The sequence below is a fragment of the Gallus gallus genome, chromosome 24, assembly GCF_016699485.2.
Source record: "Gallus gallus isolate bGalGal1 chromosome 24, bGalGal1.mat.broiler.GRCg7b, whole genome shotgun sequence".
Classification (NCBI taxonomy): domain Eukaryota; kingdom Metazoa; phylum Chordata; class Aves; order Galliformes; family Phasianidae; genus Gallus; species Gallus gallus.
This window is the reverse complement of record NC_052555.1, coordinates 5,129,770-5,154,907: the sequence shown is the minus strand read 5'-3', so window position 1 is coordinate 5,154,907 and position 25,138 is coordinate 5,129,770. Positions and strand designations below refer to the sequence as shown.

Below are 25,138 nucleotides of genomic sequence, written 5' to 3'. Positions count from 1 at the left end.
CCCGCCCACCACCGTGCCCCTCAACGCCGTTGCGCTGCCCTTCGCTTCCGGTCGCGGTGCCATGGCAGCGCAAGGGGTCTCCAAAGCGCAGTACCTGCAGCGCTACCTCAGCGGCCCTCCCGCCGCACAGCCCCGCCGCCGCCGCAAGAAGAAGCTCCCGAGCGGCTCCGGCAGAGCCGGGTGAGTGCGGGCGGCACGGCCGAGCGTGTCGCGGCGTCCCCTGGGCCTCCATCTCCTCCCCTCATCCCGGCGCGGCCTGCGGGCCTCGGGCGGGCGCTCCGCTGATGGTGGCCGTGTGTCCGCCCTCAGGATGCGGATCGTGGATGACGACGTGGGCTGGAGCAGCATCGCCGCTGTGCCCGAGAAGGAAGAGGAGGAGGACGAAGGCGACATGCCCGTGGTGAGCGCCCGGGAGCGGCCTGGTCGTTGGTGGGGCGGGAGGGGAGGAGCATTCTGTGCCCGGGGTGGTTATGTTTGGGTCGGCTTACAAACAGCGAGAGCTGGGGCTGGGCCTGCGTGGTGTCTGTTAGAGCCTTACAACGGCCGGGCCGGGCGTGGTGAGGCCGAGGGAGAGGAACAGCTGTAGAATGTGCAGGGTGCTGTCTGGGAATATAGGCAGGGAGGAGAGAAATGTGGGAACTGAGATAGGGAAGGGAGAGAGACTGCAAGCAAAGCCCTTGGATCCGTTGTTTGTAGTGCAGGAATAGCTGATGCTTTGGTTTAGGGAGCATAGACCCTTTTCTTTCTTTGTTTAAGGTGTGTTGTTTGGTCTGTTATCTTCAGGTGGCGGAGTTTATTGATGAGCGTCCGGATGAGGTGAAGCTCATGGAGGAGTTCCGAACAAACAGTAAATGGAAGCTTTTAGGAGGTGAGGGTGGGTCTTGCTGTTATTTCTGCCTGAATGTTTTCACAGTTCTAAACAGTGAAATTCCGGAGTAGAGGTAATTATAAAGAACCCTAATGGTGATTGCTTACTGATTGTTTTTTGTTCAGACCGGGATGAAGACTCACAAAGCTCGGATGTTTCGGTACCTGCCAAAGCTACCACAAGGTATGGGTCTCCAGCTACACACTGTGTCACTGATTAATCCTTCTTCCTGTTTTCATCTGTCTCGTTCTGCAGTTTCAAGGTCTGCAGAAAAGTGTAAGAAGTTGCTTTCCCAAGGATACGTTTTCCCCTGTTGAATCTACTCTGTCTGGGGGAGAAATGCTTCCAGCTAGCACGTTGCTTGGGTTTCTGCAAGGTCCACGAGCAGTTATCCTGCAACAGCTTGATGATATCAGAGCAGTCTGAGTGATGACAGACTGTAGATGTGTAACGTAGTGTGGTGTTACACGATGCCTCTTTTCTGAGGTAGTTGTACAGGTCATTCTGTGATCAGAAAGAGTTTAGACTAAGGCAGTGTAATGTAGTTCTGTTTTGTGAGGTGATTATTGTAGGGCAGGAAGTGGGTTTTATAGTTTGAGTGTTACAGGAATTAATGAAGTCTTCAAGTGATACAGTTAAGAGTTTTTCTGTGATCTAAGTTGTCTTGGAGTGCTTCTGGGAGTTGTTTTGGGAAGTCTGTGGCTCAATAATGCAATAATCATTGTACGTTACCCTCCTTGTAGCTTTCCAGATCCCTTTTGGTTTCTGTCTCCCCTCTGAAGTCAATAAATGAAAATGAATAAGCTAACTTTTATTTGAAGCTTCTTCTCCTCTTTTAGGCAGCAGCGCCATGACTCCCCAGACAACTCGCCGCCAAGGCGAGTGCGGCACGACTCGCCAGATTTGTCCCCTCCCAGACAAGAAAGAAATAACTCCCCCAGCCTCTTACCTCGCAAGGAACGACAGCATGGCTCCCCAGACCTGTCACCTCCCAGGAGGAAACGCCACGACTCCCCAGACCTCTCTCCTCCCAGGAGGAAACGCCACGACTCCCCAGACCTCTCTCCTCCCAGGAGGAAACGCCACGACTCCCCAGACCTCTCTCCTCCCAGGAGGAAACGCCACGACTCTCCAGACCTCTCTCCTCCCAGGAGGAAACGCCACGACTCCCCAGACCTCTCTCCTCCCAGGAGGAAACGCCACGACTCTCCAGACCTGTCTCCTCCCAGGAGGAAACGCCACGACTCCCCGGACCTCTCTCCTCCCAGGAGGCAACGCCACGACTCTCCAGACCTCTCTCCTCCCAGGAGGAAACGCCACGACTCTCCAGACCTGTCTCCTCCCAGGAGGCAACGTCACGACTCTCCAGACCCTTCCCCACCAAGGAAAAAGCGCCACGACTCCCCAGATCTCTCTCCTGTAAGAATCAGTTCAGCAATGGGAAAAAAAGGCTGTAAAATGACAGATAAGTCACTGTTGGGGGAGATCCAAGGAGAGCAGCTTAATTGCAGGCACAGCTCCTCTGACAAGTCCTTGTCACAGCAGGAGCAGCAGACTACTCCAGATCTGTCCCTCCAGCGGAAGAAGAGATATGATTCTGACCCAGATTCATCACCATCTCTGAGAAAGAGGGCTAGGTCACCTGGTCATAAAAAGCCGAGTAGAACGAAAGGTGAGTGTGTGTAAGAATGAATAGTCCAAAAGCATGGAGTTGTGGCAGATAGTTCGTCACCTCTGTTGGTAAAACTAATTTTTGTAATGCTGTTTTTTGATTAGTTTGAGAACAGTTCACCTAAATGTGATCTGGGTAAGTCTTAAAATCTTGTCCAAAAGCAAAACAAAGTTTAAGCCTTGTCTCCAAGCAGCGCGTGTTCAGAAGGAATAGAATTTAAAGGCTGATGTTACATACTTGTTCTTTCCCTACAGCTTGTCATTATTTCAGGTTCTGATTTTTCTGTGGGCTATGTCATGTGTCACCATGTTTGGGCCTCTAGTGGTTCCTCTTAATGTATGTTTGTGTTGCAGATGCTTCCCCAGTAAAAAAGCTCCGTCGTGACTCTGATTCTCCACCACCACGAAGGGGTACCCAAAATGCCTCTGAGGCAGACCTTTCTCCCCAGGGGAAGAATCACAGGTTAGGTCTATTCCACAGTGATGCCATAAACACGGTCCTCTTAAACATGTTCAGAGCAAGTCCTCATGCTCCGATCTCTTTCTTCCACTAAGGGCTCTGCCTTCTGGAAAGGGTCAGCATGGTTCAAAGAGTCCCCCTGATCTCTCACGTCATCACTACCCTGATGATAAGGGATCTCCCAAGAAGGTAAGGGTTTTGTCTTTCCTTCTGAGCTGTAATGACTTCCTTTGATAGAAATCTTTAAAAGCGTGATGGCTTACAGATGGTAGAGCAGAAATACAGCTTGTAAATGCAGCTGTGCTGCACTGTCAATTTGCAACAAGACAAAGTATGAGGTCTTCCTGAGCCCTCTGTGTTTCTGGAGGTCTGTGGAAGCTGTTCCCAAAGATGGCAGCAAAGTGGCTTTGTAACACAGCTGTCTCTCCTGAACCTTCCCCTTATACCTATGGGTCACTGGACATCTCTCAGCCAGCAGTAATTGTGATTCATGTTTGATTTGCAGGGCAACATGATGTCTGGGGTGAGAGCAGGCTTGGTATCAGCTGACGTGCTGCGGAGAGAGCAGCAGGAGCTCAGGAAGCAGGAGAGAAGTAGCAAGCACTTGGAAGGTAAAGGTCTAAAACCACTGCACAAACATGAGCTTTTTCTCTGCTTTCAGAGGCCTGTTACTGCTGTATCATAGAATAATAGAATTGTAGGATGGCCTGGGTTGAAAAAGACTGCAATGATCATCCAGTTTTGCCCCCCCTGCTATGTGCAGGGTCGCCAACTACCAGACCAGGCTGCCCAGAGCCACATCCAGCCTGGCCTTGAATGCCTCCAGGGATGGGGCATCCACAGCCTCCTCGGGCAACCTGTTGCAGTGTGTCACCACCCTCTGTGTATCAGGCCTTGTCTTAGAGGGCTGGTTGTTAGGGTGTTGATGGAGAGCATCCCTGTCAGCTGGTAGCTAGGCATGCTGCTGAATTCACATAGGTAAGGCTGCTGAATCTCTTAAATAAAATTCTATGAGTGGTGACTTCGAAGGAGTGCCAGTGAAACAATTGTGAGGCTTTTGCGCCACCTGCCCCATCCGCGAGTCCTGATCTGAAGGAGCAGTCTGTTACTCCATGAGCTCGTTGCATGAGTCATTGAATGATCTAGAATCTGAAATACTCCAGTGTGAGTGACTTAGAGCATCTGTCACCCCCAGAGGAATCGCGACACACAGAAACCATCTTCCGCGACAAGTCAGGCCGCAAGAGGGACCTTGTGCAGGAACGGCTTGAGCAGCAGCAGAAAGATGAAGCCAAGTCTGAACGAGATGAACAATATGCCAGATGGGGAAGGGGGTAAGGTGGTTTTGGTGACATGGCTCTTTGCGGGGTTGGGGACTGAGGGTTGGTAATGAGTTTTGTGCCTGGGCGCAGGTGTGGAATTGTCCTGTCTGTCGCTGGGTGCTTATCAGGACTGCTGCACACAATGGATTGTGGTCAATACTGCAAATTGAGCAGGTCACAGTAAATGATTGCGTAGTTTTGAGGTGAAGCTTTGTTTGTGTGTTTGTTTTCAGGCTAGCACAGGGGAGGCAACAGCAGCAGAATGTGGAAGATGCCATAAAAGAGATGCAAAAACCTCTGGCCCGTTATATCGATGATGAGGATCTGGATCGGATGCTGAGAGAACAAGAGAGAGAAGGAGACCCAATGGCTGAGTTCATCAAAAAAAGGAAAGCCAAAGAGAGCAAGGAAAAGAAAGGTATGGATATGGAGCTGTGCTGGTGTAGGTTTTAAGGCCCAAGGAGCATCGGAGTGCAGCTGCTGTTCAGTGAACAGTGTGAGGTTGCTGTGGCAGCTGAGTCCTGAAGGACTCCTTCAGGGTTTCGTGCCCCCCACAGCGACATCTTCTGTAATTGACCTGTTACCAGTTTCTGTTACTGTTATCTGGTAGCTTAGAGTGTAGTAAGCAACACGCTTGGGTTTTTTTAAGGGTATTGTTGGGGGTTTCCGTTGTGAGCTCTTTGGCTGTTAGGCAGCCGGTGCTTTGGGTCTGTGTCTCCCTTCCAGGGTGGTGCTAATGTGATTCCAAGACTGCACTGAAGTAACCAATGGTTGTCTTGCTGTTTGTGTCTCTAGAAAAACCGAGGTACAGTGGACCAGCCCCTCCTCTCAACAGATTTAATATATGGCCTGGGCATCGCTGGGATGGTGTGGACAGGTGGGTCTTCCTGATACACTGATATCACTGAATGATAGTAAAGCCAAATGAGCTTTTGCTTCAGAGAGTTTACAGTGAGTGAGGTTTATCACATTGAGCCTTAGCACTGGTAACAGTTAGGAATGGGTGGTAGAGATGTGCTTGTCTGGGTGAGAAGGGAGCCAGGTTCTAATCTGATTTGTCATGACTCAGTGGGGCACTTCCTGCTGTTAGCCCCAGATCAGGGTGGAAACTCTGCTGGAGGTGGTGATAGAAAGTATTGAAACACTTGGGATGTCATGTAAAAGCTTTGTGGCTCTAGCAAATGTGCACAGTAGCCCATGGTCTTGTTGGTCTCCCTTTGTAGGTCCAATGGATTTGAGCAGCAGTTCTTTGCCAGGATGGCCAACAAGAAGGCTGTTCAGGAGCTTGCATACAAGTGGAGCATTGAGGACATGTAGACAGGAGAAATAACCATGCAAAACAGCACGCCTGTTTTGAGATCTGCCTGCTACCACTGCCAGAGCCTGCAGTAATGGCTCCTCTGCCTGGACCAAGTGCTGTCCTTGGCATTCAGTATCCTGATGGACTGTCTTCATGGAAGCAAGGCTCTGTTTAGAGGGGAACTGCTGGAAGAGGATTTTTCTGCCAGCCAGAAAGGACCAGTGAGAAAAATGGCAGTGACTGCTGCCCACAGGAATACTTCTGCTCCCCGGTGTTCCCTCATGAGGTGCTGCAAACACTGACGTGTGTTCCACTTGTTTCTCTTGTAATAAACTGTAGAAACTGTGTTGAATTTTTCTATGCCAAATGTGTTGTCCTCTGAAGGCAGTTTACAAATCTTCGGATTTCCCAAATCTCAGGTTTCTTTTCATGATGGAAGTATGCTGGAATCGAAGTCATGGAGAGTTACCCCATCTGATGGGTTGGCCTATTGCAGCACACAGTCGTAGTTTCAGGTATGGCTGAGTTCTTCCGGAGTGCGTTTTTTGCTCTGAAACAACTCAATACTGTGAGCTGATTTACCTCTGGGCTCATGTCAGATCTGCCCCATATCATCCATGTCCTCGCTAGTGATCCCAGAGGGATTCTGTTCAGTGTTGTGTAACTCTTAAGCCTTCTAGTTCTTGGAGTCTTTGGCTTGCAGCAAAGTTAGTGCAGCAGAGCTTCTCGTGCCCGTTGTCAGAGCTGTGCCAGGTGGGTCAGTATGTGACAAGGAGCTGCCTGCTGTATATTGCTCTGGTTCTCTCCTAGAAAAGGCTGAAAGAGCAACAAGCAATGTTATTTTTGACAGCAAAATCTTCAGAAGCTCCAGCAGCTCCTTGGGGTCAATTTCTTGTGGAAATAAACATGCAGAGGCCATTTCAACTGTTTCTCCTGACCATTATTTTCTTCAGAGTAGCTAATGGTCATGGATTAGTCCCCACAGGTTTCTCTCTGGACAGCATTGCTGGTGGCTTGGCACTTCCTTAGCACTGCTGCCTGGGGGCTCGCTTCAGCACAAAGCATAACCTCTCTCTTGTGATCAGATTTGTCGGGTTGCAGCTGGAGGCCAAGCAGAGCGCTGCGCTCCATCCCTGCTTGCAAGAAAGCACTTCTGGAAATAAATACAGTTGTTCACATTGATGTGCTAGAGAGCATGTATTAAAGGCAGGCAGCAGTTTCCATGGAGATGCGTTGTGTTCAGCAGTGATCAGGGGGCAGTCATCAGCATTGCACTTTGCAGCCATTTTCAAGCAGTAGGAGGGCTGTGGGTGAGAAGGGTAATGACAAAGTTTTCTCTGGAGTGGGAACGCCTTGGGACTTTCTTCCCTGCTCTTCATTCCCTGTTGTTTCTAGCAATCCTGAAATCCACGTGTCAGAGGTAGGTTGTGTTTTTGCAGTGGAAATCTCCAGTGTTTCTGTATGTAGTGTAGGATAAGTTGCCTTTGACGAAGAAAGCTGCTGAACAGAGTGAAGTTGAGACTGGGGAGTTCCAAGCTAGGTAAACTTGGCACAGGCACTCAGTAAGGTAATTAATACAGTAGGGGAGAGTCTGGTACAGGATAGAATGAGAGTGCTAATTGGTGAAAACATTGTCCTCCTACTGCCATAAGAAGTACAGAACATGCCCAAAGACAATGGGTTGGTGACAGACGTTGTATGGAAGCATAACAGCAACAGTGTCGGAAGGTTGTGAGCCTGAGATGCTCAACCAGTGAGTGCCAGGAGAGGCTTTAACTGCGTTGGACCCAGGGTATATAATGGAGTGGGTTTCACTGACTAGTTGTGCAATTTCTCCCTTATCAGTAGGGGGTGTGCACCTATTACTGCAGTAATGAATAAACTGCTCTTGACAGAGATCTCGGCCTGATTAGAAATTGTTGATCTTGAGTGTGTTTCTCACAATAATTCGTCAGCTATACTTATGGATTCTTGTCTCCAGCTCCTGAACCCCACTGGTTTGCTGGTGGCAGGGGTCAGACTTGGTCATGCTGTCAGCTTGAATCCTTACACTCTTACACTTACACTCTGCCTGAAGGGCACTTCTCAGCACCCAGCAGAGCTCGGACCCCTCTGTACTAATATGTAGTCTGCCTGTGGCACAGGGATTTTGGCACAGGCTTTCTCCTGTGCTGCATCTGTGCCTGTGTCTGCTCTTCCAGGTTGAGAGAAACCCTTTCACTTTGGGGGACAGCTCTACTCCAAGCAAAACAGAAAAGCTGCAGGAGTTCCTTGGCAGATTGCAGGAGGTGAGTGTCCTCCTAAGTCTCAATAAACTGTAACTTGGTTTTGCCATCACTTTTGCTGCTTTGCAGTGTGTTGTCTCCTTGGCAAGTGTCACTGTACCTCTTCAAGCTGTTCCACATTTGCCCTTTGTGCCATCACCTCTTGTTGAGCTTTTGCTGTTAGTGAGGAAGCTGTGAGAACTGTGAAGTGTGCCATGAATCTGTTGGTGCTGGAAGTACTGAAGGGTGAGAAGAAGCCTTGAAGTATCGACATTGTGCTCTCTTTCTGCAGGTAATAGAAGGAAAGAAATCATAGAATCACCAAGGTTGGAAAAGACCTACAGGATCACCAGTCCAACCATCCATCCATCACCAATGGTTCTCACTAAACCATGTCCCTCAACGCAACGTCCAAACGTTCCTTGAACACCTCCAGGCTCGGTGACTCCACCACCTCTCTGGGCAGCCCACTGCAGTGCCTGACCACCCTTTCAGAGAAGTAGTATTTCCTAATGTCCAGCCTGAATCTTCCCTGGTGCAGCTTGAAGCCATTCCCTCTAGTCCTATCACTGTCACACGAGAGAAGAGGCTGACCCCCAGCTCACTACAACCTCCCTGCAGGTAGTTATAGAGAGCAATAAGGTCTCCCCTGAGCCTCCTCTTCTCCAGACTGAACAATCCCATCTCCTTCAGCCGCTCTTCATAAGGTCTGTGCTCCAGACCCCTCACCAGCTTTGTTGCCCTCCTCTGGACACGCTCCAGGGCCTCCATGTCTTTCTTACAGTGAGGGGCCCAAAACTGGGCACAGTACTTGAGGTGCGGCCTCACCAGTGCTGAGTACCGGGGGACAATTACTTCCCTGTTCCTGCTGGCCACACTATTTCTGATACAAGCCAGGTTGCCATTGGCCTTCTTGGTGACCTGGGCACACTGCTGGCCCATGTTCAGTCAAGCATCAATCAATACCCCCAGGTCCACTTCCCCTACACAGTCTTCCAGCCACTCTGCCCCAAGCCTGTAGCGCTGCCTGGGGTTATTGCGGCCAAAGTGCAGGACCCGGCATTTGGTCTTGTTGAATCCTAGCCTATCGACTTCAGCCCAGCTATCCAACCTATCCAGATCCCTCTGTAGGGTCTCGCTACCCTGAGGCAGATTGACTCTTCCAGCCAGCTTGGTGTCATCTGCAAACTGACTGAGAGTGCACTCAATGCCCTCATCCAGGTCATCAATAAAGATATTAAAGAGGACAGGCCCCAGCATCGACCCCTGGGGAACACCACTCGTGACCGGTTGCCAGCTGGATTTAACTCCATTCACCACCACTCTCTGGGCCCGGCCCTCCAGCCAGTTCCTTACCCAGCCGAGAGTGTATCTGCCCAAGCCACAGACTGAAAGCTTCTGCAGGAGAATACTGTGGGAGACAGTGTCAAAGGCTTTGCTGAAGTCCAGGTAGACCACATCAACAGCCTTTCCCTCATCCACCAGACGGGTCACTAGATCATAGAAGGAGATCAGGTTGGTCAAGCAGGACCTGCCCTTCGTGAACCCACGTTGGCTAGGCCTGATCCCCCGGTTGTCCCACACATGCCGCGTGATCTCCCCCAGGACAGTCTGCCCCATAACCTTCCCTGGCACCGAGCTCAGGCTAGCAAAGCCCCGCCCATCTCCCCGCCCCCATCCCTGAGGTCCCGCACATCGCTTCGCGCCACAAACGGCGGAAGTCCCGCCCACCGCCGTGCCCCTCAACGCCGTTGCGCTGCCCTTCGCTTCCGGTCGCGGTGCCATGGCAGCGCAGGGGTGGTTCAAACCTGCAGCGCTACCTCAGCGGCCCTCCCGCCGCACAGCCCCGCCGCCGCCGCAAGAAGAAGCTCCCGAGCGGCTCCGGCAGAGCCGGGTGAGTGCGGGCGGCACGGCCCGAGCGTGTCGCGGCGTCCCCTGGGCCTCCATCTCCTCCCCTCATCCCGGCGCGGCCTGCGGGCCTCGGGCGGGCGCTCCGCTGATGGTGGCCGTGTGTTCTCCCTCAGGATGCGGATCGTGGATGACGACGTGGGCTGGAGCAGCATCGCCGCTGTGCCCGAGAAGGAAGAGGAGGAGGACGAAGGCGACATGCCCGTGGTGAGCGCCCGGGAGCGGCCTGGTCGTTGGTGGGGCGGGAGGGGAGGAGCATTCTGTGCCCGGGGTGGTTATGTTTGGGTCGGCTTACAAACAGTGAGTGCTGGGGCTGGGCCTGCGTGGTGTCTGTTAGAGCCTTACAACGGCCGGGCCGGGCGTGGTGAGGCCGAGGGAGAGGAACAGCTGTAGAATGTGCAGGGTGCTGTCTGGGAATATAGGCAGGGAGGAGAGAAATGTGGGAACTCAGGTAGGGAAGGGAGAGAGACTGCAAGCAAAGCCCTTGGATCCGTTGTTTGTAGTGCAGGAATAGCTGATGCTTTGGTTTAGGGAGCATAGACCCTTTTCTTTCTTTGTTTAAGGTGTGTTGTTTGGTCTGTTATCTTCAGGTGGCGGAGTTTATTGATGAGCGTCCGGATGAGGTGAAGCTCATGGAGAAGTTCCGAACAAACAGTAAATGCTTTTAGGAGGTGAGGGTGGGTCTTGCTGTTATTTCTGCCTGAATGTTTTTACATTTCTAAACAGTGAAATTCCGGAGTAGAGGTAATTATAAAGAACCCTAATGGTGATTGCTTACTGATTGTTTTTTGTGCAGACCAGAATGAAGACTCACCAAGCTCGGATATTTCGGTACCTGCCAAAGCTACCACAAGGTATGGGTCTCCAGCTACACACTCTGTCATTGATTAATCCTTCTTCCTGTTTTCATCTGTCTCGTTCTGCAGTTTCAAGGTCTGCAGCAAAGTGTGAGATGTCGCTTTCCCAAGGATACGTTTTCCCCTGTTGAATCTACTCTGTCTGGGGGAGAAATGCTTCCAGCTAGCACGTTGTTTGGGTTTCTGCAAGGTCCACCAGCAGTTATCCTGCAACAGTTTGATGATATCAGAGCAATCTGAGTGATGACAGACTGTAGATGTGTAACGTAGTGTGGTGTCCCACGATGCCTCTTTGTTTCTGGAGCCCCCTGTGTTTCTGGAGGTCTGTGGAAGCTGTTCCCAAAGATGGCAGCAAAGAGGCTTTTAACACAGCTGTCTCTCCTGAACCTTCCCCTTATACCTATGGGTCACTGGACATCTCTCAGCCAGCAGTAATCGTGTTTCATGTTTGATTTGCAGGGCAAAATGATGTCTGGGGTCAGAGCTGGCTTGGTATCAGCTGATGTGCTGCGGAGAGAGCAGCAGGAGCTCAGGAAGCAGGAGAGAAGTAGCAAGCACTTGGAAGGTAAAGGTCTGAAACCACTGCACAAACATGAGCTTTTTCTCTGCTTTCAGCTGCCTGTTAATGCTGTATTAGGCCTTGTCTTAGAGGGCTGGTTGTTAGGGTGTTGATGGAGAGCATCCGTGTCGGCTGGTAGCTGGGCATGCTGCTGAATTCACATAGGTAAGGCCGCTGGGTCTCTATGTATAAAATTCCGTGTGTGGTGACTTCGAAGGAGTGCCAGTGAAACAATTGTGAGGCTTTTGCGCCACCTGCCCCATTCGCGAGTCCTGATCTGAAGGAGCAGTCTGTTACTCCATGAGCTCGTTGCATGAGTCATTGAATGATCTAGAATCTGAAATACTCCAGTGTGAGTGACTTAGAGCATCTGTCACCCCCAGAGGAATCGCGACACACAGAAACCATCTTCCACGACAAGTCAGGCCGCAAGAGGGACCTTGTGCAGGAACGGCTTGAGCAGCAGCAGAAAGATGAAGCCAAGTCTGAACGAGATGAACAATATGCCAGATGGGGAAGGGGGTAAGGTGGTTTGGTGACATGGCTCTTTGCGGGGTTGGGGACTGAGGGTTGGTAATGAGTTTTGTGCCTGGGCGCAGGTGTGGAATTGTCCTGTCTGTCGCTGGGTGCTTATCAGGACTGCTGCACACAATGGATTGTGGTCAATACTGCAAATTGAGCAGGTCACAGTAAATGATTGCGTAGTTTTGAGGTGAAGCTTTGTTTGTGTGTTTGTTTTCAGGCTAGCACAGGGGAGGCAACAGCAGCAGAATGTGGAAGATGCCATAAAAGAGATGCAAAAACCTCTGGCCCGTTATATCGATGATGAGGATCTGGATCGGATGCTGAGAGAACAAGAGAGAGAAGGAGACCCAATGGCTGAGTTCATCAAAAAAAGGAAAGCCAAAGAGAGCAAGGAAAAGAAAGGTATGGATATGGAGCTGTGCTGGTGTAGGTTTTAAGGCCCAAGGAGCATCGGAGTGCAGCTGCTGTTCAGTGAACAGTGTGAGGTTGCTGTGGCAGCTGAGTCCTGAAGGGCTCCTTCAGGGTTTCGTGCCCCCCACAGCAACATCTTCTGTAATTGACCTGTTACCAGTTTCTGTTACTGTTATCTGGTAGCTTAGAGTGTAGTAAGCAACACGCTTGGGTTTTTTTAAGGGTATTGTTGGGGGTTTCCGTTGTGAGCTCTTTGGCTGTTAGGCAGCCGGTGCTTTGGGTCTGTGTCTCCCTTCCAGGGTGGTGCTAATGTGATCCCAAGACTGCACTGAAGTAACCAATGGTTGTCTTGCTGTTTGTGTCTCTAGAAAAGCCGAGGTACAGTGGACCAGCCCCTCCTCTCAACAGATTTAATATATGGCCTGGGCATCGCTGGGATGGTGTGGACAGGTGGGTCTTCCTGATACAGTGATATCACTGAATGATAGTAAAGCCAAATGAGCTTTTGCTTCAGAGAGTTTACAGTGAGTGAGGTTTATCACATTGAGCCTTAGCACTGGTAACAGTTAGGAATGGGTGGTAGAGATGTGCTTGTCTGGGTGAGAAGGGAGCCAGGTTCTAATCTGATTTGTTGTGACTCACGGGGGACACTGCCTGCTGTTAGCCATAGATCAGGGTGGAAACTCTGCTGGAGGTGGTGATAGAAAGTATTGGAAAACTTGTGATGTCATGTAAAAGCTTTGTGGCTCTAGCAAATGTGCACAGTAGCCCATGGTCTTGTTGGTCTCCCTTTGTAGGTCCAATGGATTTGAGCAGCAGTTCTTTGCCAGGATGGCCAACAAGAAGGCAGCTCAGGAGTTTGCATACAAGTGGAGCATTGAAGACTTTCGCAACTTATTTTAAAGGCTACAGTTTTAAAATTTTAGATGTAGGTACAGATGTTTATTACTACCACGGGGACCTTATAGCAAAGTTCATTACAGTACTGAATTTATAATACGTGTATTAAAATTTTATTACCAGGTACTTTCTTGCTAAGACATGTCTGTGCAAAGCAGTGGAGTACAGGAGAGTTTAGCTGATGCAATTTACACACAAAAATGAAGCCTTTTGTATTGTTGCCCAGATGCAAATTGGAAATACTGTGATGGCTGTTGTGGATAATAACATAAGGGCTTTGAAATGGCTCTGCAGCTTCAGGAGGAACAGGGGAGCAGCCTCTCTCTGTCTGCTGATGGATCAGGTGTGTCTGCAAACAGGCTGTGAGTTTGGCTGGGTTGGAACGCCTGCAGCCCAGAGCTGCTTTGCAGTGTCCCGTCAGCACCAGAAGAGTGGAGGAGGACAGTGTTATGTGGCTCTGAGGGTTCAGTAAGATCTGACAAGTAGAGGGGTGTGAATACTTCTGCCCTGTACTTCTCACTCGAGCGCTTCCAAAGCCAGCATTATACCCTTTGCAGGTACAGAGCTGGGTCTGGTATCTCTTGTGTCAAGTGCAGGATCTGGCTTGTGGCATGCTGGCTTCGTGTGCAAGATATCCAACGCACATCTGACTTGGGCAGCGAGAGGAGGAAAGCTGCCTGCACCTTGCTTGAGGGCTCCCACATCTCAGGAGGGAGCAGGAGGGCGGTGAGGATGAGTGCTGCCTCCCCCTACCAGGCCATGGCAGCCGGCAGAGGGTGCTGGCACACTGGGTTTGGCCGTGCCTGTGGCACAGAGGGATGCCCCTGCCCAGGCTGGATGCCCAAGGCGTGGGTGCAGCCGTGCTCAGCACTGCTGGGTGCTGCATCTCACACGTGCTAGGGGTGCAGGGGTGTTTGGGGTGTGCTGCATATCCTGGAGCCCTACCTGAGGTTTGAGCACACAGGTTGGTCCCTGTGTGTGCCTTCCTTCCCGTGCTGACCCTGTGCATGCACGTGTGTTGGTCAGGGAGGGGGGAGGATGGCTTGTCCCATTGCCCTTGGTCTGTGTCCTGCTTTGGCACAGCTCTGTCTGACGTGGCTGTGTGTGAGTGGTTCTGGCAGCAGAGAAATAGGAAAATGCTCCGGGATCCTCTGGGATGAGAGGGGTGATGGAGACGAAGTGAGCGGCGCTGGGAAGTGGATCTCTTGATTATTGTTTTTGGAAGGGCAGCAGTCCCATTCTTGGCATCTTAACAGCAACTTTGATTAGCTTTAACCAAAAAAAAAAAAAAAAGAATATTAAAATCTTAATTTAATTTAAAACACTGTCATTCATAGTCATGGCAAACACCAAGCAGAGTAATTATTATGCAAATGAGGCAGATAGAAAAAATGATTAATAATTGCACAAATTAAAAATTATTGTAAACATCCTGTGACGAGTGATAAGTCCGCGAGGAGTGCGTGCGCAGGAGGCAGCGTTGCTCTGCCAGCTCCTGCATCCTGATTTTCTCATTAGTGGGATTTAATTAGCAAATGATGCGGAGGAACCGAGCAGCGTTTGGGGCGGGTTGAGGGTCGCTGCGCCCGGTGTGCGGTTCCAGGTGATGGCAGAGAGATGCTGGGATGCAGACTGAGCTTTGCATTCAGCTCCATCCCAACAACTGTGGCTTTTAGGGTGTCTGGGCAGGGAGAAGGGGGACCTACAGCTGCTGCTGGGGATGGCAGTGCTGTGCTGTCCCCACGTGCACCCTGCTTGCCCTCGTGCCACCCAGCTCCTGCTCTCTCCCATCCCAAGGTCCTGGGCTCCGAGCTGCCCCAGCAGCAGGCTTCACCCCTGACCAGCCCCCAAATGGGCAGTTGCTAATTACTAGGAGAGTTTGCTCCCTCCAAGAATTAATGAGCTTATTTGTCTGGCATTTTGCTGCTAATTGCATAACATTATTTTTTTCCCCCTGTTCGACTGTTTTGCTTTTATACTTTTGACAGCGAGCACGATAATAATAATAATAGGCTTACACTGGCTAATAGGCTTACGTGGTGCATTATTCATGTCAAGGACAAGCAATTAAGCTTGGCCTCACACATAATAATTAGATTTTTGTTGATGAGCTCATCAGTAATGTGTTTAGTCAAGATTAAGAGCTTAATTCCTGGTGGGTGACATCACCTGCCCCCCCGCGACCCCTGGCCATGGTGTGGGGTGCAGGAGGACCACTGCGCTGTGCTGGCTGAGCAGGGCAGCTTTGTGGAGGGTGGTGAGATGTGTGTCTGTCCGTGTTTCACACCAGGCGACAGATGGAAGTGGTCTCTGTGAAATGCTGTGATTTCCTGCCTGGTTCCCAATGAGCGCTGTTTCCCTGAGCCCCGCAGTGCTCAGCGTGGATGGATGGAGGGAAATGCGCCTTCCTCTGACTCTTTTTTTTTTTTTCCCCTTTTTTTTCTTAAATAGCTCTGCTGAAGTGGGTTCTGGCAGGTGACACGTTATTGTAACCGTTTCCTGCTGCGATCTCCTATTATTTTTTTAATTAAAAAGAGCCCCGGATTTGTCATTTTAATTTTGCTCTAAATGGCAGCGGCCCTGAGCGGCAGGCGCTTGGTGAAGGCTGTGTAAGTCACCCTGAGCTGCTGGGACAGCCAAGAGATGGGGCTGAAAGATAGGGCTGAGTATAGGGCTGGTGTGGGACCCCCTATGGGCCCTCCATGGGACCCCCTGAGCTCCAGCAGCACGCTGTGCCCTGGGACCGGGAGCCCATCCCAGCTGGCAGCGATGCCAGGAGCACAGAACCAATAAGGCTGCCAGGTTAGTGATTGCATATGCACGTGTGCACTTTTCCTAATTGTGGAATAATTAGGGACACACAGAGATAAAAATTACTAATATTTACTCTAGACTCTGTTGTTTTTTTGTTTTTTTTAAATAACCCCTCTCTTGCTTCGTTCTCCGAGTCTTGGTGGAAATAACTTTGCAGATCCCAGTTAATGAATATTTGTAAATGCAAGAACATTCGGCGCTGGAATATCCAGAGGGCATCCTCTCTCTTCCTTGTAATGCTTTTATTTTTTTTCAGGGGATATTTAATATTTATGGTTCCATATCCTCGTGAATAGAAGGAGCCACCCGCAAACCCCGAGGAGCAGAGAGGCTGCGGATATTTATGGCGCTTCCTTTTCTCCCTTTTCAATTACAAAGACACCTCGCATAATGAAGCGCTAATAACCTTGTTAATCTAGGATTGATACTCTTTTCTCCTGGCCGTCTCTTAATAGAATTAAGAACAGATTAATAATCAACGGGAGGTGACGCTGCACGTGCTGGAGGGAGAGGGATGGGCCGTGGTGTCCCAGGTTTGGGATGCGGGCATGGGGTGAGCTGGCAGTGCTCTGCCGGGGGGGGCGATGGGTTTTCCCTCCTCTTTACACAGCTTAAATTTTTAAGACAAACAGCCGTGTAACGCCATCTCCTAATGAAACTGTTTTATGTTAATTAATTATGTATCAAGGCTCATTTTCATGCGCAGCCCGGCTCCGCTTCCCCTCTGCCGAGCCTTTGATCTGTCAGAGGCTAAACGGGAGATAAATAATCAAATTAAAAAGCAGCCTGGATGGAAATAAACACATTTAAGCTGTGTTATCTGGCGGTTGGCGTGGGGCTCTGAGTTCAGTTGCTCTGTGGGCTCCTCCTGTGCCTCAGTTTCCCTGCGATGTCCCCGTGTCCCACTGCCACCACCAGCGCCCAGCCTTACAGGTCGTAATTGGGGAGTGCTTTATGGCCATAATAAAGTCGCCGTGTTTGAGCCTGCCTGCAATTACCAGCTCACAGATTTCTTCTTTAAGGGCTCTGAGCAGAGAGGGGTGACCGCCTGGGCTGGGTGCACGGGTAGCGTAACCCACGTCTTGTTGTGCAATCAAAGGGAGCATGGAGAGCTCCATGCCCTCCAGGCTGGCTGCAGGCCCTGCTTTTGAGCTTCTGAAGGCTTTCCTCTGCTGCGTCGGTTCTCATTAATCGGAGCTGGAGCTGGCTTAGGGGGCAGCACGCCCAGGGCATCGGGAGGGCTTTCAGCTTGGCAAAACCCAACCAGACTTCTTTAATTCTCCAAATCCAACCGAGGTGGCAGCTGAGCTGCAAAAGGAAGGTGGGGGGGCGGCTCTCGCACAAAGGGATGCCCATTTGCAGCAAGACCTCTCCCTCCACCTAAATGCAAAAGGAGAAGGGAAGGTGCTGTATAAGATGCGTGCAAAGGCATCGTGCTGGAGGGCTGTGCTGAGAGCTAATCAGGTCAATGCATTTTTAACGTGGCATAGGAAATCTTTATGTTTTTTGTCAGTCTCATTCTTCTCCCCGCTCCCTCTGTAGGGGGGCTGAATTATTTAATGCTGAATATGAAGTGGAGCTGTTTTCCCTCTGCCGGGCTGCTGACGGTGCGTTTTGGCCTGGGAAGATTGGCAGATGGCTGTTCTCTGGGGCGGGTGCAGGGGGAACCCATAATGCTGAGCAAATTACCCACTTACAGCCAGATTTACAGAATCACTGAGATCCCACTTAAAGGCATCTCAATAAATAGGCCAGATTTGCTCGAGCGTGCAGCACCCAGCGGCTCGGAGATACACCCTGATGGAGCACTCCCAGCCTCTCTGCGTGGAGTTTTTCCATTTCTTTGCATGCAGCAGCAAAATCTGCTCCTCTCACATCGTGCCTGGCCTGCCTGGAGGCATCCTGGGATGGAGTGATGGCGTTGGTGGGCAAAGGAAGGGCTCCAGGTTGGAGCACGCGGGGCGATGCGTGGACTCAGCCCCAGTAGGGTATCACGAAACGTGTGTTGATGGGCAGAGGTCGGGCATGATGGTGATCACACAACAGGTGAATCAACACAGAGGGCTGCTCTGCGTATCAGGGTTTATCTTCTCCATTAATGGCTTTCTAAATTGGTGGCAGTGGAGCAAAAAAACCCAATTTGAACTCAGAGCATGCATGATTACTATTGTAATAACCTTGGCTAATAAGAATATGATGTGGTGTTAGGCTAGGAAAGAAAACACATTTCTCATTAGCTTTTTGATTAATTACTCCACATAATTTCCTAGGGGGACAAGCCTGGGACTGATTGCCTTTGCTTTTGACGCGCAGAAGTGGTTTACCTTAACTTAATAATTTTCTCAGTGACATTTTAATGGCAGCCCTCAGTTCAGCTCTGGTTGGCTGCAGGCTGTGCTCCCACTCTGGGCAGGGGGTGGTGCCCTCTCCCAGCCCCATATGGCGCTGTATAGCCGCATATGGCCCAGTGTGGGCTCAGCAGAGGTGTTTTGCTTTAGTACCTGGGAGTCTGACAGCTGTAGTGCCATGTGAGCACTGCCAGGAATCCAGCTGCTGGAAGGCAGCTGGATAAGTTTACATGTAGAAGCGACAGATTTCCTTCCATGCCTTATAATGCAAATATGAGACAGGAGCGAAAGTGTGGGGTGGTTGGGTGATGTTGCCGCATAGGGTGGTATTGAACTGAGGTTGGAAGGAGGGGAAAGGCTGGGAGGGGAGCGAACAGAGATCTGTTGGTTTCTGTTGCTGGAAATTGAGTTATGCTTTGGATTTCTCCATGATAACATCACGCTGAACGTTGATGTCTTGTTGTTGCAGGTGGTGCTTTGTCATATGGAGTGTGACGGGGGGAGGCACGGGCACTGCTGGGCCATGGCCCCACGTGTCCCACGCTGAGATGTGCTGCAAAGCGAAGTGACCCGCCGTGGCTGGCGGCTTTTACGCCGTAATTAAAACATTGGCGAGTCCATACAAATTTCCACTAACTGAAATGTCAGGGTAATTCTCACCCTGCTGCCGTGACATTTCTGGGGGCATTGTCTGAGAGCGGATGGCGTGCTGCTGCGAGCTGCCTTCCCCCGGTCTTATTGAGCTTTGTGTTACTTTGGTGCTCCCCAGGACCTTTATCCCACGGCTCATCTGCACCTGGGGGCTCATAGAACTAAAAGTAGGGCCTGGCCTTGCTGGGAGTCTGCCAAGCAAAAGGGCAGAGCTGCAGAGAACAGCCTCTAAATGGAAACCGGAGCACAGCATCCTCTGAGCACAGGTGAGGGGCAGGCAGGGGTGCACAGAGGATGTGCTCTCAGTGCAATAACCCTGCAGGATGAGCACTGTGCGTGCACTGGGGGTTACCTGCAAGTGATGGACCCATGGTGTGCACAACTGCTGAAAGCAGGAGGTGGGCAAAGCCTCCCTGTGTGCACGGGGGGGGGTGGTGTGTCACACCTCAGCACTGCAGAGTTGCTGGCTGGGTGCAGGGAGCGTAAGCGGCGGCGATATTTATGTTTCCGCCTAAAAGCCTGGATCAAAGCAGACACTTTAATCTACTCAACAACAACTCAAGGATTAAAAAGTTGCAGGCAAATCACAGCCCTAAATTGGTAATATATTTTTGCTTGTCAGTTGACAAATCATTCTGTAAATCCGTTCTGCGGCTTTCTGTATTCCCTGTAGCAGGAAGGGATTTGCCAACCCCAACCGCTGTCTCTCAGGAGGTGGCACACAGGAGGGGCACTGCTTTCCCACTGGGACCAGTTCTACGTGTTCACACTGACTGCTCGGTTGGGGAGCAGCGTGCCAGGGCCATCCCCTACTTATATGTTCTCTGCTGCTCCAGTTGTTGTTTCCTTCTTTCCGCCATGCACATCTCTCTCCCCATTGCAGTTAGGGGCTGGTTGCATGCTGGGGACACTGCTGCCCCATCCCCTCTCGAAACTGCTGTGACTTCTGTTTGCCAGAATGTTTCATTTTCAAACAAAGTAATTACTAATTAATTGGCGAGGAGCTTTATTTCTAATCCCTTGGCTCCTAGGAGGGAAATCTGCCTGTTTTCTGGCCGGACGTCTGTGGCGGTGCTTGATGGCTGCACCATCTGGCGGGCTGGAAATAATTAGCAGGTGTCCGGTGTGGGAGCAGGTAATTGCTGATGGAGAAATCTGTATATTTCTGCATATGTTTGTGGAAGGAACAGCCCAGCCGGGCTGCACGAGGCGGGGATACAGGCTGTGGGGTGGGCCGACAGCCACTGGCTGCGTCCAGGGAGCGCCGCTTTGCTCTGCGCTAACATTTGAGGTGGATTTAGGGCTTGGTGCAGCAAAGCCACTGTTATCTCCGAAGGGCCCTTAGGATAAACACGGTGGCTTGGTGCTAAAGCCTCTGCCCGCTGCAGCGAGCTGCTCTGCGTGAGCATCCCCCACTTCGTCCTCCTCCATCTCTATCCCTCCCCAAAGCCCACCGAGCGTTCCTCCTGGAGCTGGGAAGGGGAGGAGGCGCTGATTCAAAGGGGCTTCTCCTTATTGGCTTCTTTTTGTTAGGATTCTTCTCTTTTCTGGCCAGTGCCAGGCGAGTTGATGAATTAGCCCAATATATATTCTGTCTGGGAAGAAAACACATATCATATATATCTTTGACAAGTTATTATTCTTCCTTATCAGGATATGTGTGCATCTCGCCATGCTATAACTCACCCTGCGCGTCGCTTGTGGGATGAGACAGGAGGAGTGCGGCAGGTCCTGAAAGCTCCTGTATCCCTCAGCAGGGTCTGAAAGCGTGTGTGTGCTCTGAGCAGGATGAGCCCTTACGATCACAGAGTGCTTTGAGTTGGAAGGAACGCTTACAGGCCGCCTGGTGCCACTCCCTGCAGTGCACAGGGACAGCCACAGCTCCAGCAGTGCTCAGAGCCCCGTCCAGCCTGACCTTGGCTGTCTCTAAGCTCTTGCTATTTGCTCGCATTGCTCAAATGAGGGATGCTGTGCTGGGGTCTCATTGTCCCCAGGAGAGGAGCAGCTTCCTGCACCCAGCATGCTGGGCAGGAGCTGGTGAGCACCAGCAGCATCCCTGCCAGGATGGGCACATCTGGAAGGCAGAAAGTCCCCACCGCTCCCCAGCCCTGCTGCAGTGGCTTTAATGTTTAACTTATTAAGATAATAGCTGTTCCATCTGCGATGGTTTGAAACATGATCTAACAGGAATCTTCTAACAAAAGTTGCTAAGCAGCTCTGACATGATTTACTAATAGACTCCGAATGTGCTGTAACTGAGATGGAAATTAATTTAGTGATTAGGAGATTAATATATAGAGTAGAGCACATCCTAGTTTTTAAAGGCCAGGAGGAACTGTTGGGATAGGAATCTCCAGTGGCTCCTACAGGAGAGCTACCAGCCCTGTGTGATCCGAGCACGTCTGTCCAAAGGTGTGAGGTCTGCAGGTGTGGGGGGTGCAGGGGACCTCGGAGCAGGTCTCATTCTGCATTTTGAGATGATGATGGAGGGGGATAATAGAATCATAGGATGGTTTGGGTTGGAAGGGACCCCCAAAGGCCGCCTGGTGCCACTCCCTGCAGTGCACAGGGACAGCCACAGCTCCAGCAGTGCTCAGAGCCCCGTCCAGCCTGACCTTGGCTGTCTGCAGGGACGGGGCACCACCGCCTCTCTGGGCAACCTGTGCCACTGCCTCACCGCCCTCAGTGCCAAACCTTCTTCCTTATCTCCAGGCTCAATCTCCCCTCTTGCAGTCTGAAGCCATTTTCCCTTGTCCTGTCACGCAGACCCCACTAAAAAGTTTGTCTCCTTCCTCCCTGCAGTCCCTCTTTAGGAACTAAAAGGGGATTGTTGCTTTGTTACACTGAGTACCATATCATCCTAATGCATTTGTTAGCATTGTTTTGCTTTTGCTGCCACCTGAGCACAATATCTGGGGGAAAACACAGCCAGCAGCCCCTCCTACCTGACTGAATTCAGGGCAGAGGCAGCACTGGGACCGCACAACTAAAGGGAAACACGTGGGGTTTGGAGCCTGCCCCTTTTTATTTGTGTTGATTCTTTTTAACAGCAGCTGTGCATCCATATTTATTGAGGGGAAGGCAAGAAAAACCTCCCGTACTCCCAGGAAAGCAGAACATCTTGTAATTATCTTGCTAGCTTGGCTAGCACAGGCAAACACCGGCTCCCGTGAGTGGATGCTGACCATGAGCACCGCTCTAATTTCCCAGATCTGGGTCATTAGGGAGGGCAAACAGGATGGATCTGATGTTGAACACGCTCTGAACATTAATGGGATGAAAGGAGCTGGCGGACAACCGTCTCTCCTGGGAGGATTGGGGCGGGAGCTGATTGCTGCCCTCCTTTCCAGCCCAGCTCTTGGCACTGGGCAGCCAGGTGCTCACTGCGTGGCGTTGGCTCAGCCATGGGCACCGGGCAGCCCCCAAAGCCCTGCCCAAAGTGGTACTTCCTGACAGCACAACTTGAGCCCTTAAAGCTACCGCTAAGATCTCTGACAGAGGGCAGGAGTGCAAGATGAAGAGGAGCGTGCATTCATGTTCCTTTTCCCTTCTTTCTCCTTTCCCAGCCATCTCCTTGCGAGGAAAAAATACAAAGCTCCTGGGCCTCTGTGCTTCACTTCTCCCTTCCCTGCGGGTCCATCAATATGCAGCGCCCGTTACCTCAATGAAGGACCAACGCTGCCTTTGTGCAGTCAAGGTTACCTCCACGCCGTGCTCTGCAGCAGCCTCGTGGTGCTCACACCCAGCTCACTGCCAGCCCTCCCAGCCCCAGGACGCCTCCCGCGCCCAGCAGAACCTCTGCCCCACATCCCTGCCTTCCGAGCGGCCCTCTGCAGCCATGCACACATCTGCCAGGTGGGTTTTTCAGCAGCAAATCCCGCTCGAAGGAGAGGGGTTTGGGCGAATGGGAAGTGGCAGGCGGACCCACTCGTGCAATAGCACGGGCTGCCAGACACACCTGCTCCCGGCGCCGTAATGAAGGCAAATATTTAGAGAATGGCAGAGTCCAAATTGCTCAGCGTTTCAGTCGGAATCAACAGCCTTTCGGAGGCTGGGATTAATTTGAAGGAATTTACTGGTGGAGCTGGTGGCAGATAAAACAGTTTGCTTATTTCACACTTGTATGGCCACCTGCTACGAACTGTTTGTTCAGTTTCAAATTCTTTAATTAAAATCAACATAAAGCAGATTGAAAACATCCCAAGAAGGGGATGCTTGATTTGCTGGAGGATATTGCAGAAGACATGCCAAAGCACTGCCAAGGCGCCTTACCCATCAGAGCCCCGGCATGTGCTGCCCATGGGCGCAGTTGGCCGTGGCCCCCGGCCCTCCCCAGCCCCGTCAGTGATGCTCAGGCACCTGTGCTCCCTGCCCCTCACTCCAGGGCACCATTTATCCTCATTTCTTCCTCCCTACGTCCTCCCTGCAAGGCGAGCCCTGCGCACTCAGTGCACGGCGGTGCGTCGGCCCCTTTGTGCGGCTGATTAGAGGCCCTCCTCCACCAAACATCAAAGCTTCAATTAACACAGGCCGCTCGCAACCCTCTTGCAGAACTCAGATAAGAATGGAATTTTCCCTTGGAAAATGGATTTGTATTTAGCTGCGTGCTCTGTGCAGTAAATGACCTGCTCTGTGCGGTGGCAGAGAGGGTCCGGGGACAATTAGGGTGCTCATTGGGAACCGGTTATCTGAAGGAAACAGGCACGCTGCTATTTAGCTGTCTAATATCCCAATGGGAGGGGAACCAAAATTAAAAACTGTCGCTCTTTTCAGAGCCATTTGAATCTGAAGGAGGATTCCTTTTCTATTCGGTGGCTTTTCACTCGAAGGTTTCCCCCCCCACCCCCTCTCTCTGACTCCCTTATTTGCGTGTGGCCGCTTGCAGATGAGAAGAATGGAGAGGGGAAGGAGGGCTGACTGTGCTGGGGGGCACAGTGCTGTGCTGGGGCTGCTGAACGTCCCCACAGCTGCTTGGTGCTGGGACAGCAGGGCAGTGGGATAGTAGGACCGTGTGACAGCAGGACAGTAGGATGGCAGGACAGAAGAATAGTCGGGCAGTGGGACAGTGGGATGGCTGGATGGCAGGACAGTGCGATGGCAGGGCAGAAGGACAGTGGGGCAGTGGGATAGAAGCCCTCCTCAGCCCCACAACCTCGGGCATCCCTCTGGGGTGGCAGGGCAGTAGGACAGAAGGACAGTGGGACAGCAGAGCAGTGGGACGGCAGGATGGCAGGACAGTAGGGCAGTGGGATGGCAAGACAGTGGGGTGGCAGAACAGAAGGACAGCAGGACAGAAGGGCAGTGGGGTGGCAGGACAGCGGGACAGGGGTACAGCAGGATGGCAGGACAGTAGGACAGCAGAGCAATGGGACAGCAGGATGGCAGGACAGTAGGACAGCAGGGCAGTGAGTGGACAGAGGGGTGGTAGGACAGCAGGATGGTAGGACAGCAGGACAGCACGGCAGTGGGACAGTGGGATGGCAGGGCAGTAGGACAGCAGGGCAGTGGGATAGCAGGATGGCAGGACAGCGAGATGGCAGAACAGTAGGACAGCAGGGCAGAAGGGCGGTGGGACAGAGGGATGGCAGGACAGCAGGGCAGCAGCCCTCAGCCCCATAGCCTCAGGCATCCCTCAGGCACGTGGCTCCTCCGCACAGCAGCAGCATCTCAGCAGAGGATCCAGTGATGCTCGGAGACAGCGCCGGAGCCTCTCCACGTATTCATCAAAGCTTGTGCATCTCCCACTCCAATGCAGGCGAAACAATAACAAACACACAGTGCAGAAAGTTAATATGTAGCCAGACGAGCGTTTTAATAACTGGAAAGGTTAAAAAAAAGCCCTCTCAGGCTCCGTGTGGGCTCCTGCCAGCTCGTGTTCCTGAGAGTCTGGGAGACCCAGAGTACCATGACTGTATTGATTCAATTATTCTCTACAATGTAATACTCTGCATTTGTGTGATAGCAACAAACAGAGTTGAAAGACATACAAAAATAAATGATCTGAAAGTTAATATGGCTGAATGAGCAGCTCTGAATAAGAGGAGAGAGAGCTTTGGTTTTACATTGTAAAATCAATAGCGTGCAGAACAATGTCCTAACTTTCTCCAGGGACCCGGAGAGGACCCGCCTGAATCGATCACTATGCAAATTAATTGAATTCATGAAATCCACATTGCTGGGTAATTGATGCTTCTTATAATTACCTCCGAGTTATGAGCTTTTAGGGGATTTCATTGATTCCTGGGCAGAGAGAGGGGGTGGGCGGGGGAAGATGAGGACA

The 25,138-nt window shown here is 51.4% G+C and overlaps 2 protein-coding genes across 18 annotated transcripts; both read left to right on the top strand.

The window, feature by feature from the left end:
• The first annotated feature begins 15 nt into the window (after positions 1-15).
• BUD13 (BUD13 homolog) lies at positions 16-7,537 on the top strand. Of its 17 annotated transcripts, none has more exons than XR_006932077.1 (13): positions 16-180; positions 310-400; positions 784-874; positions 994-1,051; positions 1,690-2,540; positions 2,894-3,002; positions 3,095-3,188; positions 3,505-3,610; positions 4,195-4,333; positions 4,555-4,739; positions 5,117-5,198; positions 5,545-5,907; positions 6,041-6,545. XR_006932077.1 is itself a non-coding variant. In XM_046903774.1 (13 exons), exons 1-13 carry the CDS (start codon positions 62-64, stop codon positions 5,636-5,638), a joined length of 1,518 nt encoding a protein of 505 aa, XP_046759730.1. In that variant the 5' UTR covers positions 16-61; the 3' UTR covers positions 5,639-5,973. The 17 variants fall into 17 exon arrangements, 16 of the variants coding, with proteins under 16 accessions (XP_046759730.1, XP_046759726.1, XP_046759723.1 ...); XM_046903774.1 differs by lacking the exon at positions 6,041-6,545 and having other exon boundaries at positions 784-868; positions 2,059-2,287; positions 2,414-2,540; positions 5,545-5,973; XM_046903770.1 differs by lacking the exon at positions 6,041-6,545 and having other exon boundaries at positions 784-868; positions 1,708-2,287; positions 2,414-2,540; positions 5,545-5,973.
• LOC770165 (BUD13 homolog) lies at positions 7,285-24,869 on the top strand. The gene is made up of 13 exons (XM_040652073.2): positions 7,285-7,317; positions 7,823-7,909; positions 9,535-9,779; positions 9,910-10,000; positions 10,384-10,459; positions 10,590-10,647; positions 10,921-10,972; positions 11,110-11,215; positions 11,593-11,731; positions 11,952-12,136; positions 12,514-12,595; positions 12,943-19,993; positions 22,425-24,869. The coding sequence occupies exons 1-12, from the start codon at positions 7,285-7,287 to the stop codon at positions 13,046-13,048; spliced, it is 1,260 nt and encodes a 419-aa protein (XP_040508007.2). The 3' UTR covers positions 13,049-19,993; positions 22,425-24,869.
• The last annotated feature ends 269 nt before the right edge of the window (positions 24,870-25,138 follow it).